This window comes from Oncorhynchus mykiss, chromosome 8 (assembly GCF_057628025.1).
Source record: "Oncorhynchus mykiss isolate SJ-2025 chromosome 8, ASM5762802v1, whole genome shotgun sequence".
Lineage (NCBI taxonomy): Eukaryota > Metazoa > Chordata > Actinopteri > Salmoniformes > Salmonidae > Oncorhynchus > Oncorhynchus mykiss.
This window is the reverse complement of record NC_143029.1, coordinates 34,299,130-34,317,454: the sequence shown is the minus strand read 5'-3', so window position 1 is coordinate 34,317,454 and position 18,325 is coordinate 34,299,130. Positions and strand designations below refer to the sequence as shown.

Below are 18,325 nucleotides of genomic sequence, written 5' to 3'. Positions count from 1 at the left end.
GGAAGCTTCACGTTAGGTTCATTGTTAGTTAGCAAGCCAGCAACATATTTGCAGTTCTCCATGGATAACTTTATCTTTAAAAAAAATGCAGTAGAAATGATTATCAAGGCATTATGAGCAGCTCATTTTATAGACACGATGCAACACCGCAGACCAATCCAAACTCATCTCTCGGCATGACCAGCCCACTCATTATCTCTGCCAATCATGGCTAGCAGGAAGGTTGCTGACTTTCTCTGTGGCTAAACCAACTAGGCTCGCAATTTAACAATTTTATTTGTATTTACAGATGACATTCAAGTTTGATATTAAGGCGTTTGAGAACGTATTTTGATAAAATAAAATGTTTTACGTTCAAAAGGCTCTCCTGTGAAGTCGTGACTTGCGACATACGCCTAGTTTCCTGAACCGGGTCACATATGGACTTGGTCTTATACCAAATAAGGCTATCTTCTGTATACAACCCCTACCTTAACACAACTGATTGGCTCAAACGCATTAAGAAGGAAAGAAATTCCACAAATGTACTTTTAAGAAAACGCATTCCAGGTGACTACCTCATGAAGCTGGTTGAGAGAATGCCAAGAGTGTGCAAAGCTGTCATCAAGGCAAAGGGTAGTTACTTTGAAGAATATAAATACATTTTTGATTTGTTTAACACTTTTTTTTGGTTACTACATGATTCTATATGTGTTATTTCATAGTTTTGATGTCTTCACTATTATTCTACAAAGTAGAAAATGGTACAAATAAAGATAAACCCTGCCATGAGTTGGTGTGTCCAAACCTTTGACTGGTACTCTGTCAAGTCTCATTCACATATAAATAATATATACCATTTAGCAGATGCTTATATCCAAAGCGACTGTCATGTTTGCACACATTTTTTTGAACATACTGGTGGTCCCGGGAATCAAACCCACTATCCTGTCGTTGCAAGCGCAATGCTCTACCAACTGAGCCAAACTCTCAATCTAAATAGATGTTGCAGTGGTCCCCTGACTAACAACCTGGCAATGAGGGAGTTTTGTGATCAGGGATGTGACAGCCAATAGGAAAAGTCCTCAGCCTCAAGGGCTCGTGGGATGTCTGGTGCCTGTGTGGTGGAAACCACTCTCCCTCTCACACACAGGAAGTGGTCACCAGGCTTAATCTGCATAATGACTGTCTTGATTCTGAAGAGGCCCCGGAGCAACGATTTGATTGTGTCCTCAAAGGGGGGGGGGGGGAGACAAAGGGAGAGAGGAAGGGAAGAGGCACACAGGAGTTAGGGTGTGCCTGGCTGGCCAGTATAGTAGCATTGATCTCCCATAGTGGAGCAGTAGTATAGACTCAGTGTAGCATTGGGGACCCACTAATTGTATGGTGTTTTAGGGGGAGTTGGGGGAGGGGCAGTGGCGGTTGACGTGTCATTCCCCTTTGAGGCCCTCTGAGACTTTTTGGGACGGTAATGACTGGGTGCTCGGTTGTGTGGTGTGTGTGCAGGGGAGGGGGTGGGGGGTGATTGGCACGCTTGGTTTATGGAGGGTGGATACAGCAAGGGAAGGTCCCTTGAGGAGGGTGCATTCTATCTCTCTCTCTCTCTCTGTGCGTGCGTGTGGATGTGACTTATGCTTACTGAAAGGACAGTGCATTAGGCTAACCCTGTAGTTGATCTAATATAAGGCCCATTAAAATAGCTCGAATCAGTGCATATAGGCCACATTTCTGAAATGAGGATGGCCTAGTTATAGAAATGGTCTATGTAAGTTAAGTAGTTCAGTCCTGTATATAAGTACCACTGTAAGCATAATGCCTTGTCAGTGCCACTGAAACACAGCTCAGCTGTTATATCTCAATCACAATAACCTACCTAGGAGAAGAAGGCCTAATGGTTAAATGAAATATATGTATACTTTTAAACTTTCTTTAAATAAAAAAAAAATTAAAAAATAATAATAATTTAACAGTTTAGTGCCCATCCCCCTCATTAGTGTGTGTGTGTGTGTGAGGCTGTTCAGTGATCGGCATGGCCTCCCACAGGGACAAACAAACACTTCAATGGACCAACTCAGCATGGCCCAGCGCACTGTTAGCAGGGCCAGCATCTGGCCTGTGTGTTAGTGTTTGTGTCAGTGTCTTTGTGTTTGTGCACACTCGTCGTGTGTGACGCGCATGCCTGTGTGTGTGTGTCTCTTTCTCTCTATTGATCAGGGCCGTGTGTGTTATATTATTGATCAGGGCCATGTGTGCTCCACAGCCCTGTTTCCACCCAATGATCTAAGGGACCAACCCCTTTCATCAGAAGGACCACTGCACTGACCACGGCCACAGACATCTCCATTACTGGTTAATATTATAAAGCCACCATGGTAACAGTGACAGGAACAATGCCCTGTTTGTTGTTGTAGAAATTTGAATAAATGTTACCAATATCAGTAACGGCCAAAGGTATGTATGTACAGTATGTTTGCGCGTGCGTCCAAACAGTGGCGATGAGGTCCCATAGAGCATTTTCTGTGTGTTTGCCTGTGTCCCTTCCCTATCTCTGTCCCTGTCTCTGTAAGGAGACGTGGTGTGTGTCTGTGTGCGCGAGTGTCTGCTTGTTTTTTTGCAGGGGTGGATTGACCATCTGGCAATTCTGGCAAATGCCAGAGGGGCTGGACAATTATTTTGTTGTTGGGTGAGCTGGTCAAAATTGACACACACACACCCTAAAAAATTGGTATAAAAATAAAACAATCTCAAAGGTGGCCCATGGGCCTGCTAAGATGTTTTTTTTATTTGTATTTTTAAAAATCTGTAATGAGCCTTTTGCCCTATCAAGATAGGCCGGCCTGGTTTTCTGATAAGCTGAGCTCCGGTCACGCAAACTCACAATCAAAGTCAAACTCGGCATCAGAAAAGAGCCCAGCGCCGACTATGTCATCAGTTAGACAGCCATATGGATCATTAAAAAAACTCAACTAAAGTGCACCGATAAGTGTAGAAAGAGCACATTCCACATTGTCACCTCACTGAATTTTTGGGGCGGCTAAAACTATGATTTGGTCAAACAGTAAAGTGCAATATCCTCATGTACTGAAAGTATCTGGGCTGTGCCCTCAGTGGGGCCTGCTGCTGTAATGAATGAGCCACTCTCCTCTCCCCTCATGTGGTCGAGATAAAAATGCATTCTGATCATTTCAAAATGCAATTGTGGGAAAAACACAGCTTTGGATTCTTCTTGTCCCTGTCAAAGAGAGGAGGGTCTCCGCTTTCTGTAGGGGTAATTTATTTTTTAACTCAATAGCAACTATTTTACAACCAATATATTTGATATGGCTTTGAGATATGGAGTGGCGTGCCTGCGCAAAATGTTCACCTGCCATTGCGAGGGCATAGGCCTTGGGTAGTAGCTTACAACTGCAACGTATTTTTAGGACATAACATTTACTGTTGGATGAATACATAGCTACTAGTAGTGGGTATTATATTTAGTTAGCGATCTCTGGTTAATGTGCTTTGAGTTTATACTTCCTAAGGTGTTTAAACCCAAATGAATTAGTGTAAGATATTAGTTAGTACGCATAAAGGTGTATGCAATTCATAAAATAAAAAATAAAAAAAATAAAAAAATAGATATAAAAATGGAAATTCTGTAATTCTATTTTGAAAGAAAAATATAGCTACTCGTTTTGTCAACCAAAAATATCTCTCATTTGCAATATAGTCTAAGTCATTAGCTTGGCTTTTATAATGTGTAAGGTATGCTTGGGTGGTATCCAAATTGTCATACCTTCATACCGACCTTGTAAACATCCTGTGAAATTCGGTAATACCGGCACTGAACACAGGGGGCACTATTTTCAAACCCCACTGAGCCTCTGAGATCCATAGGTTAGCAGTGCTAACAAGCGCATGTAAAATCTCATAACGAATGCTAACTAAATGCTAACAGTTGCACATTTTATACAGTCGCTGATCTAAACTTTACTGAAAACTTTACAAAAATATAAACGCAACATGTAAAGTGTTTCATGAGCTGAAATAAAATAACACAAATGTTCCATATGCACTCAAAGCTTATTTCTTTCAAATTTTGTACACAAATTTGTTTACATCCCTGGTAGTGAGCCTTTCTCCTTTGCGAAGATAATCCATCCACCTTACAGGTGTGGCATATCAAGAAGCTGGTTAAACAGCATGATCATTACACAGGTAATGTTTGGGGAAAATAAAAGGCCACTCTGAAATGTGCAGTTTTGCCTCCCGAGTGGCACAGCAGTCTAAGGCACTGCATCTCAGTACTTGAGGCGTCACTACAGCCCCGGGTTCGATCCCAGGGTGTGTCACAGCTGGCCGTGACCGGGAGACCCATGAGGCGGCACATAATTGTTGTCAGCGTCGTCCGGGTTAGGGGAAGGTTTGGCCGGCTGGGATGTCCTTGTCCCATTGCGCTCTAGCAACTCCTTGTGGCGGCCGGACGCCTGCGGGCGGACTTTGGTCGCCAGTTGTACGGTGTTTCCTCCTATACATTGGTGCGGCTGGCTTCTGGGTTAAGTGAGCAGTGTGTCAAGAAGCAGTCTTGGCAGGGTCGTGTTTTGTAGGATGCATGGCTCTTGACCTTCGCCTCTCCCTAGTCCGTATTGGAGTTGCAACAACTGTAACTGCAAGAATGTCCACCAGAGCTGTTGCCAGATAAATGAATATTAATTTATCTGCAATAAGCTGCCTCCATCATTGTTTTGGAGAATTTGGCAGTATGTCCAACCGGCCTCTCAACCACAGACCACGTGTAAACACACCAGCCGCAGATCGCCACATCCGGCTTCTTCACCTGCGGGATCGTCCGAGACCTGCCACCCGGACAGCTGATGAAACTGAGGAGTATTTCCGTCTGTAATAAAGCCCGTTTTGTAGGGAAAAACTAATTCTGATTGGCTGGGCCTGGCTCCCCAGTGGGTGGGTCTATGCCCTCCCAGACCCACCCATGGCTGCGGCTCTGCCCATTAATGTGAAATCCATAGATTAGGACCTAATGAATTCATTTCAATTGACTGATTTCCTTATATGAACTGTAACTCAGTGAAGTCGTTGAAAGTGTAACATGTTACGTTTTATATTTTTGTTTAGTATATTTGCAAGACAGTCATCCCAGCTCATACAGTTATACAAGTAACTAAAAAAAACGACTCAGTTTGCTGTGCGCGCAAAACAAATATTGGACAGTAAAGGCTCTTGATCCAGGAGGAGATTCTCTGCTGTTACCAATCAAAGCTTGATTTTGCAAGATTCCTTGTTTAGCAAGATGGCTAACTAGCTACTAAATTAGCAAATCAAATGCACAACGGCAGAGCATTTAGAACATTTGAGACAGTTAACTTAATAGTTATTAGATATCTAGCTGGCAAACATTTTAGTTGTGCATTCCATACTGTAACTAGATCACCTGGAGCGCACTGCACCACAGTGACTCACAAGGCTCCAGTCACTATTCGTTGTGTGCTTGTAAACCAACACTGTGACGGGGGACTACGGGCAAGCTTCATAATGAAAAGTTATGTGTTGAGTGAAATGAAGAACAAAATATTTGTTGATCTCCTAATGTATTGCACAAGTTGACTACAAAAAAAAGCAGTTCCAAATATTCCAATTTATAAAAAAAAAAAAAAAAAAAAAAAAACTTGAAATAGTTTTGGCGGTATTGAAAAACCATCCTGTGGCTATTTCAAAATACTCCGGTATACGACATACTGCCCAAGCCTAGTATAAGGCTTAAGCAGACAGGCATTCAGACAGTGAGAGAACAAGAAGAAGCACAGAGTGACAGCAGAGAAGATGCTGAGACAGATAGCACAACAGGGAGGCAAACAGTGTGGATAAAATGCCAGGGCTGAATTCTTGTCCCAGTCCAGCCGTGTGTGTGTCTGTGTGTGTGTGTGTCCAGATGGCCCTCACAGATGGATGCCAATGAGGTCTTAAAGGAGATTACCTCCCTCTATTCTCAGCCCCACTGCTCCTTCCTTAAGACTGCAGGAGCCCTGCCCTGGCTGAGGCAGAGCAGCCTAATTAGCAACGCGCTAAGTTAACTAGCTTAGCATCCCCTGTGGTATGTCTAGGGGAGAAACCGCTAATGTTGTTAGCCATGTTAACCTGCCTTGGAGGCATTAACCTGCCCACGCCGCCCACTGTCGAGTCACCGTGGCCCTACAGGGAGGAATGAGAGGTTGGACGGGAGAAAAGGAGAGGAGGTAATGTCAGATAGCGACATAGAGGGGAGGTGGAGATGAGGCAAGCTACCGGGAGTGAAAGAGGGGTGGTAGCCATGTTCTGTTTGATCTCTGCTTGTTAGCAGCTCAGGTTTTCACTGTGTTCTAATTGGTTTATCTGGAGGAGGAACACACATATACATACACAGAGAGAGACAGGCTAGATCCAGGTTTGAGCCTATAACTGAGAGGTTGGAGACACCAACAGAGGTGTTAAGTAGAGGGAGCAGAGGTGGGGGGAGAGGTGCACACTGGGAAACTGAGTTTGTCCTGAAGAGAAGGCATGTCAGTAGTTTTAATTTTTTTCTTTATTTAACCTGGCAAGTTGGTTAAGAACATATTCTTATTTACAATGACGTCCTACCCCGACGACACTGACCCAATTGTGCACCGCCCAATCGTGGCCAGATATGATACAGCCAGACATGGTTGGATAGAATAAACAACACAGAAATGTGTTAATTGTATCATTATAACTAAACTTGAGGCGAAAGTAAGTAGGCCTACTTTGTAGGAGGGTGTTCTGTTGGTGCACCTTTTAGCCCATTTACTTGATTCAACATGAAAATAAAGGCTCCTTCTCTGTCTCTGGTCTGAATCCCAAATGGCATCGAGCTATTCCCTATTAAGTGCACTACTTTTGACCAGGGCCACCAGGGCTCTGGTCAAAGTAGTGCACTTTGTAGGAAATAGGGTGCCATTTTGGGCTGCAGCCTCAGTATCCTGCTGTCCAGTGAGAAGCCTTTGTTCTTTTGTATCCTGCTGCCCCCCCCCCCCTCCCCAATCCTCTCAGCAAGCCTTCTGTTTACCTCTTTGTGCCTGCTTATGAGTAGGGGGTACCCCCCCTTACACCCCTCCCTCCCCAGAGCAGGGTGTACTGTACCCCCATACTGCCCACCTACACCCTTCCCTCCAACTAGAACCCTCCCAACTTGTGTTGTATGGGTGTGTACCTTGGATTTGCTTCAGCTACACTGGTATGTTTTGTGCATTAATAGTATATTAATAAGGGGAACAGTGGAGACACAGGCTTGACATTGTCTGCATTAAGTGGGGTGTAAAGCCTTCTTGGAATTGTGGTCGGGACAGGGTCTCCTGGTCAGGGAGCGTGTGTGTCACAGGCCCCCCCTGTGAGGGGCCTCCCCTATTGGCAATAGTGGCAGCGAACCGAATAAACACAAGACTTCAAATCAAATTTTGTCACATGCGCCGAATACAACAGGTGTAGGTAGACCTTACCGTGAAATGCTTGCTTACAAGCCCTTAACCAACAATGCAGCTCAATAAATAGTTAAGGAAATAATTATCAAATGAACACATTTTTAAACATTTAAAAAAAATAAAATAACACAAGAAAATGACTTAACAATAACGAGGCTATATACAAGGGCTACCGGTACAGAGTTAATGTACAAGGGTAAAGGTTAGTCGAGGTCACTTGTAAAGTGACTATGCATAGATAATAAGCAGCACGAAGCAGCAGTGTAAAAACAAAGGGAGGGGGGTCAATGTAAATACTCCGGGTGGCCATTTGATTATTTCTTCAGCAGTCTTATGGCTTGGGGGTAGAAGCTGTTAAGGAGCCATTTGGTCCTAGACTTGGCGCTCCGGTACCGCTTGCCGTGCGGTAGCAGAGAGAACAGTCTATGGGGAACTGGAGTCTTTGACAATTTTTTGGGCCTCCTAGTACACTGCTCAAAAAAATTAAGGGAACACTAAAATAACACATCCTAGATCTGAATGAATGAAATATTCTTATTAAATACTTTTTTCTTTACATAGTTGAATGTGCTGACAACAAAATCACACAACAATTATCAATGGAAATCAAATTTGTCAACCCATGGAGGTCTGGATTTGGAGTCACACTCAAAATTAAAGTGGAAAACCACACTACAGGCTGATCCAACTTTGATGTAATGTCCTTAAAACAAGTCAAAATGAGGCTCAGTAGTGTGTGTGGCCTCCACGTGCCTGTATGACCTCCCTACAACGCCTGGGTATGCTCCTGATGAGGTGGGGGATGGTCTCCTGAGGGATCTCCTCCCAGACCTGGACTAAAGCATCCGCCAACTCCTGGACAGTCTGTGGTGCAACGTGGTGTTGGTGGATGGAGCGAGACATGATGTCCGAGATGTGCTCAATTGGATTCAGGTCTGGGGAACGGGCGGGCCAGTCCATAGCATCAATGCCATCCTCTTGCAGGAACTGCTGACACACGCCAGCCACTTGAGGTCTAGCATAGTCTTGCATTAGGAGGAACCCAGGGCCAACCGCACCAGCATATGGTCTCACAAGGGGTCTGAGGATCTCATCTCGGTACCTAATGGCAGTCAGGCTACCTCTGGCGAGCACATGGAGGGCTGTGCGCCGACCCCAAATAAATGCCACCCCACACCATGACTGACCCATCGCCAAACCGGTCATGCTGGAGGATGTTGCAGGCAGCAGAACGTTCTCCACGGCATCTCCAGACTCTTGTCACTTCTGACACGTGCTCAGTGTGAACCTGCTTTCATCTGTGAAGAGCACAGGGCGCCAGTGGCGAATTTGCCAATCTTTGTGTTCTCTGACAAATGCCAAACGTCCTGCACGGTGTTGGGCTGTGCTTACAGCCCCCATCTGTGGACGTCGGGCCCTCATACCACCCTCATGGAGTCTGTTTCTGACCGTTTGAGCAGACACATGCACATTTGTGGCCTGCTGGAGGTCATTTTGCAGGGCTCTGACAGTGCTTCTCCTGCTCCTCCTTGCACAAAGGCAGAGGTAGGGATCCTGCTGCTGGATTGTTGCCCTCCTAGGGCCTCCTCCACATCTCCTGATGTACTGGCCTGTCTCCTGGTAGCGCCTCCATGCTCTGGACACTACGCTGACAGACACAGCAAACCTTATTGCCACAGCTCGCATTGATGTGCCATCCTGGATGAGCTGCACTACCTGAGCCACTTGTGTGGGTTGTAGACTCCGTCTCATGCTACCACTAGAGTAAAAGCACCGCCAGCATTCAAAAGTGACCAAAACATCGGAACTGAGAAGTGGTCTGTGGTCCCCACCTGCAGAACCACTCCTTTATTGGGGATGTCTTGCTAATTGCCTATAATTTCCACCTGTTGTCTATTCCATTTGCACAACAGCATGTGAAATGTATTGTCAATCAGTATTGCTTCCTATGTGGACAGTTTGATTTCACAAAAGTGTGATTGACTTGGTGTTACATTGTGTTGTTTTAAGTGTTCCCTTTATTTTTTTGAGCAGTGTATATAGGTCATGGATGTCGGGAAGATTGGGCCCAGTGACGTACTGGGCCACCCGCACCACCCTCTGTAGCGCCTTCCGTTCAGATGCCGAATAGTTTCCATACCAGGTGGTGATGGAGCCGATCAGGATGCTCTCGATGTTGCAGCTGTAGAACTTTTTGAGGATCTGGGGACTAATGCCAAATCCTGAGGGGGAAATGTGTTGTTGTGCCCTCTTCACAACTTAATGATGGGAGACGTGAAAGCTTCCAGGAGAAAACACACTCTCTACAGAACCAAAATCTCTCTCTCCCTCACACAGTCTCTTTCTCTCACACCAAACAATCACTAGTGTGCGTTAAAGTTGTTTTCACTCTCTCATTCTCTCTCCCAGTCTACCCCTCTGGGATATGTTTTTTTGTTTTGTTCCACTCCCGCTTCCTCCATCTATCCTTCTTCCTCTTAGGTATCAGTACATTTAGTTTGGTGTCTCTGTGTGTGTCTCTCAGGGACATCAAGCCAGACAACATCCTGATGGACATGAACGGCCACATCCGCTTGGCGGACTTCGGCTCCTGCCTGAAACTCATGGAGGACGGCACGGTGAGCACGTGCGCACACACACACACACGGCTATGTTCCAAACCAAACACCTCCAAACCAGCAGCCAATCATCCCCCCTCTTGGCCTCCCCTCTGGCGGATTTCATGGCTCTGCCTGTGGTTAAGATACTTCCTCTAGTTGAGCTTCTCCAAAGGGGTTGGCAACTTGGCTTTGAATGAGTTGAGACCTTAGAGGACCCGTCTCTCTCAAGCTGCTGTGACTGATGCTCTTTTGGCCCAGTCTCAGTTAAGTAGTATTTATGTAGTATTAACCCTATGGTATTGGTCTCGTTCAGGTTTGGCGGATGTATTTGACTACAAACTCACTGTAGACACGCAATTAACATCTCCTGATTACATATTCATGCTCCAGATGATACATTGCCTTCAGAAAGTATTCATACCTTTTATTTTTCCACGTTGTTGTTTAAAGCCTGAATTTAAAATGGATGAACAGTTTCTCACCCATCTACACGCAATAAATACCCTATAATGAGAAAGTGAAAACCATGCTTTTTAGAAATAGCACATTTATTGAAAATGAAATGCAGAAATATCTCATTTATATAAGTATTCACACCCCTGAGTCAATACTTTGTAGAAGCACCTTTGGCGGCGATTACAGCTTTGAGTCTTGGGCGTGTCTGTATCAGCTTTGCACATCTGGATTTGAGGATTTTCTCTCATTCTTCCTTGCAGATTTTCTCAAGCTCTGTTAAGTTAGATCGGGAGCGGCGGTGAACAACAATCTTCAAGTCTTTCCCCAGATTATCAATGGGATTCAAGTCTGGGCTTTGGCTGGGCCACTCAAGGACTTCCACACTCTTGTTTTGAAGCCATTCCACCGTTGTTTGGCTGTATGTTTGGGGTACTTGTCCTGTTGGAACGTAAATCTTTGCCCCAGTCTAAGGTCATTAGCACTCTGAAGCAGGTTCCCATCAAGGATTTGCCTGTATTTGGCTCCATTCATTGTTTCCTATATCCTTACCAGTCTCCCAATCCCTGTTGCTGAAAAGCATCCCCATAGCATGATGCTGCCACTACCATGCTTCATATAGTGCTTTGCGTTCAGGCCATAAAGGTAACATTTTGTCTCATCAGACCATAGATTATTTTGCCTTATGCTCTGTCTTTCATGTGCCTTTTTGCAAACTCCAGTCGTGCTGTCATGTGCTTTTTTCTCAGGAGTCTTGCCACTCTCCCATAAACCCCAGATTTGTGAATTGCTGTATAAACTGTTGTTCTTCTGTCAAGTTCTCCCTAATCAGCCAAGGAACTCTGTAGTTCTGTCAGTGGTCATTTGGTTCTTGGTCACCTCCCTGACCAAGGTCCATCTTGCCCGGTTGCTCAGTTTGATCAAACGTCTTGCTCTAGGCAGGGTCTGGGTAGTTCCATATTTTTTTTCCATTACCCAATTATGGAGACCACTGTGGTCTTGGAACATTTGAAACGCTCAATAAATTGTTTTATATCCTTCCCCAGATACAGTGCCTTGCGAAAGTATTCGGCCCCCTTGAACTTTGCGACCTTTTGCCACATTTCAGGCTTCAAACATAAAGATATAAAATTTTAATTTTTTGTGAAGAATCAACAACAAGTGGGACACAATCATGAAGTGGAACAACATTTATTGGATATTTCAAACTTTTTTAACAAATCAAAAACTGAAAAAGTGGGCGTGCAAAATTATTCAGCCCCCTTAAGTTAATACTTTGTAGCGCCACCTTTTGCTGCGATTACAGCTGTAAGTCGCTTGGGGTATGTCTCTATCAGTTTTGCACATCGAGAGACTGACATTTTTTCCCATTCCTCCTTGCAAAACAGCTCGAGCTCAGTGAGGTTGGATGGAGAGCATTTGTGAACAGCAGTTTTCCGTTCTTTCCACAGATTCTCGATTGGATTCAGGTCTGGACTTTGACTTGGCCATTCTACCACCTGGATATGTTTATTTTTGAACCATTCCATTGTAGATTTTGCTTTATGTTTTGGATCATTGTCTTGTTGGAAGACAAATCTCCGTCCCAGTCTCATGTCTTTTGCAGACTCCATCAGGTTTTCTTCCAGAATGGTCCTGTATTTGGCTCCATCCATCTTCCCATCAATTTTAACCATCTTCCCTGTCCCTGCTGAAGAAAAGCAGGCCCAAACCATGATGCTGCCACCACCATGTTTGACAGTGGGGATGGTGTGTTCAGGGTGATGAGCTGTGTTGCTTTTACGCCAAACATAACGTTTTGCATTGTTGCCAAAAAGTTCAATTTTGGTTTCATCTGACCAGAGCACCTTCTTCCACATGTTTGGTGTGTTTCCCAGGTGGCTTGTGGCAAACTTTAAACAACCCTTTTCATGGATATCTTTAAGAAATGGCTTTCTTCTTGCCACTCTTCCATAAAGGCCAGATTTGTGCAATATACGACTGATTGTTGTCCTATGGACAGAGTCTCCCACCTCAGCTGTAGATCTCTGCAGTTCATCCAGAGTGATCATGGGCCTCTTGGCTGCATCTCTGATCAGTCTTCTCCTTGTATGAGCTGAAAGTTTAGAGGGACGGCCAGGTCTTGGTAGATTTGCAGTGGTCTGATACTCCTTCCATTTCAATATTATCGCTTGCACAGTGCTCCTTGGGATGTTTAAAGCTTGGGAAATCTTTTTGTATCCAAATCCGGCTTTAAACGTCTTCACAACAGTATCTCGGACCTGCCTGGTGTGTTCCTTGTTCTTCATGATGCTCTCTCTCTTTTAACGGACCTCTGAGACTATCACAGTGCAGGTGCATTTATACGGAGACTGGATTACACACAGGTGGATTGTATTTATCATCATTAGTCATTTAGGTCAACATTGGATCATTCAGAGATCCTCACTGAACTTCTGGTGAGAGTTTGCTGCACTGAAAGTAAAGGGGCTGAATAATTTGCACTGTATAATGTAAGTCTCATCATAATAATCTCTAAGATCTACAGACAGTTCCTTGGACTTCATGGTATAGTTCCTGCTCTGGCATGTGCTGTCAACTGTGAGACCTTATACAGACAGGTGTTTTTCTTTCTCAATCATCTCCAAACAATTGAATGAGCCACAGGTGGACTCCAATCAAGTTGTATCGGCATCTGAAGGATGGTCAAAGGAAATTGGATGCGCCTGAGCTCAATTTGGAGTGTCATAGCGAAGGGGTGTTAATATTTGTGTAAATTAGATATTTTATTTTCAATAAATTTGCAAAAACTTCTAAAAACATGTTTTCACTTTGTCATTATGTGGAATAAGTCGAGGGGTATGAATACTTTCTGACGGCACTGTAAATAAAGTATTATGTTATTTAAATGGTTGATCCCTCATGTCATCTATCCACTTACTAATCGATTCATTTCCTGGGCCTGGTCTCCCTCAGGTCCAGTCGTCGGTTGCCGTGGGGACCCCGGACTACATCTCTCCGGAGATCCTGCAGGCGATGGAGGATGGGAAGGGGAAGTATGGTCCTGAGTGTGACTGGTGGTCCCTGGGCGTGTGCATGTACGAGATGCTGTATGGGGAGACCCCCTTCTACGCAGAGTCATTGGTGGAGACCTATGGCAAGATCATGAACCACAAGGTGAGGAGGACTGCTTATAGTGGTTGATGGTGACTGGTAGTGAGATTGCACTTACTGTACTAAAACCCATCTTTAAATAAGACCTTTCTGTTTTTATTCAAACCTTTGTTCAAGACACGTGTGATTGTTTAGGCTGAAGTCTTGAGTTTGTACGTTCCAGGTACATTCTGTTTCATAGAGTTCGTTTTCTTCTTTCTGACGACAAAGCGTTCAACTCTTCCTCCTTCTCTACCCCTTTTTCTCCTGATCCTTTCCGTCCACCGACAGGAGGAGTTAGGTGCTGCTGTGAGTGTTTCTTTTTGGGGGTCTGATTGCCCAGTCCCAAATGGACTCTTTCCCCCTACACCCTATACACTTCTAGATTCCTCTCAGATCTCCACAAGTGCATAGGCGGTAGGTGGCTTGGGGTCGATTTGGGACTGGGTCTGAGTGAGTGCGAGTTTGTTCTGTTCAGGGGCTGTATGTATCAAGCGATTTAGAATAGGATTTCTGGTCTAAGATCAGTTTAGCCTTTTAGATCATAATGAAGAAGATTATATGGACAGAAGGGACCTGATCCTAGATCAGAACTCCTACTCTGAGACAAATGATACATACGACCCCAGGTCTGTTCATAGTTCGTTTCAGCCTATCCTGACTCCAAACCACTCCGCTCTACCTTCCTAACTCTGCCCCCTCTCCCTTCCCATCATCTTTCAACTATACTTTCACTCTCACCCGGCGGCCATATTAGCTGAAAGGAATGCCTTATTTGTGTGCGTTAAACCAGCTTGCATAGAACTATACTGCTTTCTACTGCAACAGGGGAAACATGCATGGGCTATATAATACATTTAAAAAAATGTGCTGTGCTTCTTTGTCAAGGACCATGAACACAAATAAATACATGAAACAGGAAAATAATTATAGTATGGAACTATACTGCTGTATACTGCAATAGGGGATAATGCACGATCAGTGAAAATAAATGAGAAATAGAACGATTTTTGACAACTTTACACAAATAATATATTTAGCGTGCGTCCCAAATGGTACCCTATTCCCTGGTCAGAAGGAATAAGGTGCCATTAGGGACATATCCTCATTGTTCTGACTCCTTTCCCTCTCCTCCCTCCGCCGGGTCCCTAGGAGCGTTTCCAGTTCCCCCTGCAGATGACGGACGTGTCCGAAGAGGCCAAGGACCTTATCCGGCGCCTCATCTGCAGCCGTGAGCACCGCCTGGGCCAGAACGGCATTGAGGACTTCAAATCTCACCCCTTCTTCTCTGGTAGGGCTCGAATCCGTTTGAGGGGGCTCTGTATCGCCATAACTCTTGTCTGTGCAACTTTAGCCTATTATCGCGCAAACCCTTGTCTCCAATCATCGAGATAAAATGACTATAGCTGCTTTTATCGAGATGACTGCCGTTGAAGTGAAACTAGACGATAGTGATACAATTTTATACGACAATAAGAAACTGTATATTATGATAAATATGACCTTAATAACAAACTATAATGCCAATGTCTGCCATTCCTGTCAGGCATCGACTGGGACAACATCCGTACGTGCGAGGCCCCTTACATACCAGAAGTCAGCAGCCCCACAGACACGTCCAACTTTGACGTGGACGACGACTGTCTCAAGAACTCGGTAAAACTATTTCTCTTTATTCGACTACATCAAGACCTGGAGTCTTTCTTACTCTCATCTTTCCGTCTCTGTTTCCATCGTTTATCGCGCCGTCATCTCAACGGTCTGCGACGTTGTAGAGGTGTGTTTTAATCCAATGTGTTTTGTGTTGTGTCAGGAGACGATGCCCCCTCCCTCTCACACGGCCTTCTCTGGACACCACCTGCCCTTCGTAGGCTTCACCTACACCAGTAAATGGTGAGTGGCCACTAAACAACGTCACTCGTCTTCAGTTACAACGTTTACTTATACAGCTTTGTTAGTATCTACAGCATGCATAAAAATACATCCTCACTCCTAGCCTGGTCCCAGATCTGTTTGTGCCGTCTTGCCAACCCCTATGGTCATGTTTGGCATAGCAATGACCATAGACTACACAGCACAATCAGATCTGGGACCAGGCTACTTCACTCCTACTTTTCTATCATCTGATCTAACCACAACCACACTTAAACCAACACTCAATTTCCACTAGTGAGAAGCTATTGAATCGGGATTGTTTGTCATCTTATCTCTTATCCTAGCCTGAAGGCTAATGGTCTGTTAATAGTGTTTTTTCTCTCTCTCTTTGTGTCTTTCTCTCTCACCCTCTCTCCTCACTTTCTCTTCCTCTCTCTCTTCCTCTCTCTCTTCCTCTCTCTCTTCCCCTCTCTTCCCCTCTCTTCCCCTCTCTTCCCCTCTCTTCCCCTCTCCCTCTCTCACTCTCTCACTCTCTCACTCTCTCACTCTCTCACTCTCTCTGTCTCTCTGTCTCTCTGTCTCTCTGTCTCTCTCTCTGTCTCTGTGTGTGTGTCCTCTTTCTCCCCCACCTCCAGTACCCTATCTGACCGGGGCTGTTTGAGGGAGTCGGGAGGTTCGGGTCCGGCACAGATGGATGTGTGTGTCCAGCGCAGTCTGGAGGAGAGTCTAGCTACCGAGGCCTACGAGAGGAGGATACGACGCCTGGAGCAGGAGAAGACTGAGCTCAGCCGCAAGCTGCTAGGTACACACACACACGCACAAATACACTGAGTATATATACCCATGTTGACTCCAATGCTTCCCACAGTCGTGTCAAGTTGGCTGGATGTCCTTTGGGTGGTAAAGCATTCTTCATACACACGGGAAACTGTTGAGCATGAAAAACCCAGCAGCGTTGCAGTTCTTGACACAAACCGGTGCGCCTGGCACCCTACTACCCACACCGTCTCTCTAATACTCTGAAATCACTTTCCCACTCTCCTTTCACCTTCGCCTCAACCTCTCCGCTTTCCTCTTCCAGAGTCGACCCAGACAGTCCAGGCCCTGCAGCACGCGCCAGGAGAAGGACCAGCATCCGTCCCCTCTAACAAGGAGGTGGAGATCAGGAGTCTGAAGACTGAGATTGACATCCTCAAGAAACAGATCGCAGGTAAACATTCAACTGTAAAGATGTTACTGTGTAGTAGAACACAAACACATTCCAGCCAGGTTAGCGTTGACCATACATGGATAGTCGGACTGGAAATACATTCTACATAATGGGCAAGTGCAGAGACAAAATGGAAAGATGGACAGTAATGACTAGGAAGACGTAATAGCTGGCAATAAATAATGCACACAGTAAACAAGCCAGGTTTATTATGGGAATTGCATAGTCATTGACCTGTAAAATAAAATATATAATGACTGGAAACATACATCAGAGGGAAATGTAATGCATATTGGCCAATGTTGTGTATAACAACATTGACCCTCTGTAATGTGGGTGATGTGTGTGTCAGACTCGGGTCAACTGGAGCAGAAGTTGGAGGAAGCTACATCAGCCCGTCGAGAAATGGAGGGCTCATCCAAACACATCAGGAGCCTGGAGAAACAGATGAAGAGCCTCAACCTGGAGAGGGACGACCTGCACAAGGTGGGTGTGTGTGTGTCGGTGTGTGTGTCGGTGTGATTCTACCCTAGGCCTTGATACTGTATTGGGTTAACTCACCCTATTCACCACCAACATACAGCACCCGCCTGGGTGTTACTCCCAGTCATTCAGTGTCAGCCACTGACCCTGACCCTCATTCCCTATAGGACTTAATGGAGGCCAGTGAGAAGATGAAGAGTCAGTCTAAGGAGTTGAAAGAAGCCCACAGCCAGAGGAAGCTGGCCATGCAGGAGTTCTCCGAGCTCAACGAGCGTTTGACTGACCTTCGATCAGCCAAGCAGCGCCTGGGCCGTCAGCTCCGGGACAAGGAGGAGGAGATGGAGGGTTTGTCCCAGAAGGTGGAGGCTCTACGGCTGGAGGTGCGCAAGGCCGAGAGGTCCAAGAAGGAGGTAGAGTAGCCTCGTGGTTCCCCTGGTTCTTCGAGGTATTGGTGTGTCGGATGTTTTTTTTTAACTGTTGGACTGTTTAACTGTTTAACTGTTTAACTTTTGGATAGTTCGTGTGTGCGTGTCTACGTGAAAGAAGATCTGTGGTGGCGTGTGTGTGTGTGTGTGTGTGTGTGTGTGTGTGTGTGTGTGTGTGTGTGTGTGTGTGTGTATGTATTAACCCCTTGCTGGATGTGTCTTTCAGATGGAGGCCCAGTCTGAGGAGCAGACAGCAGACGCTCAGAAGGAGAGGAAGCTGAGAGAACGATCAGAGCAGCACTGCAGACAGCTTGAGGAGGAGCTGGACGGACTCAAGGTAACACACACTGGAGGCCTTCACGGGTGGCCAAAAAGATGGCCCTGGGGCTTTCCCATCTGGGCCCGATATGCGTAAATTCATTTGTAAAATATGGAGACCCATTCCAAACGGACTCGCGGACAACTAGATCCGTTCTGTATAGAACTGGTCAGATCCAGACCCGGTCCGATCCGAGTGAAGGAAGCAGCAGAAAAGGTTTAAGCGACTAGACATTACGGCTAGACGTTCCGCTAGCAGAACCCCTCGACAACATCCGGTGAAATGGCAGATTCAAATTAAATTACTATAAATATTCAACTTTCATGAAATCACACATGCAATACACCACATTAAAGCTACACTTGTTGTTAATCCAG

General features: G+C 45.3%; 1 protein-coding gene across 22 annotated transcripts in view; it reads left to right on the top strand.

Moving 5' to 3' along the window:
• The window catches only part of cdc42bpab (CDC42 binding protein kinase alpha (DMPK-like) b), a 105,297-nt gene that overhangs the window by 54,394 nt on the left and 32,578 nt on the right, over positions 1-18,325 (top strand). For 12 of the 22 annotated variants that reach the window (XM_090243287.1, XM_090243278.1, XM_090243286.1 and 9 more), the window contains exons 6-16: positions 9,976-10,069; positions 13,460-13,660; positions 13,928-13,945; positions 14,789-14,927; positions 15,183-15,292; positions 15,450-15,529; positions 16,147-16,313; positions 16,593-16,721; positions 17,074-17,207; positions 17,372-17,614; positions 17,856-17,966. In XM_090243287.1, the coding sequence (XP_090099413.1) occupies positions 9,976-10,069; positions 13,460-13,660; positions 13,928-13,945; positions 14,789-14,927; positions 15,183-15,292; positions 15,450-15,529; positions 16,147-16,313; positions 16,593-16,721; positions 17,074-17,207; positions 17,372-17,614; positions 17,856-17,966 (1,426 nt within the window). The remainder of the gene's footprint in view (positions 1-9,975; positions 10,070-13,459; positions 13,661-13,927; positions 13,946-14,788; positions 14,928-15,182; positions 15,293-15,449; positions 15,530-16,146; positions 16,314-16,592; positions 16,722-17,073; positions 17,208-17,371; positions 17,615-17,855; positions 17,967-18,325) is intronic. The other 10 variants (XM_090243279.1, XM_090243284.1, XM_090243292.1 and 7 more) reach the window with 1 other exon arrangement.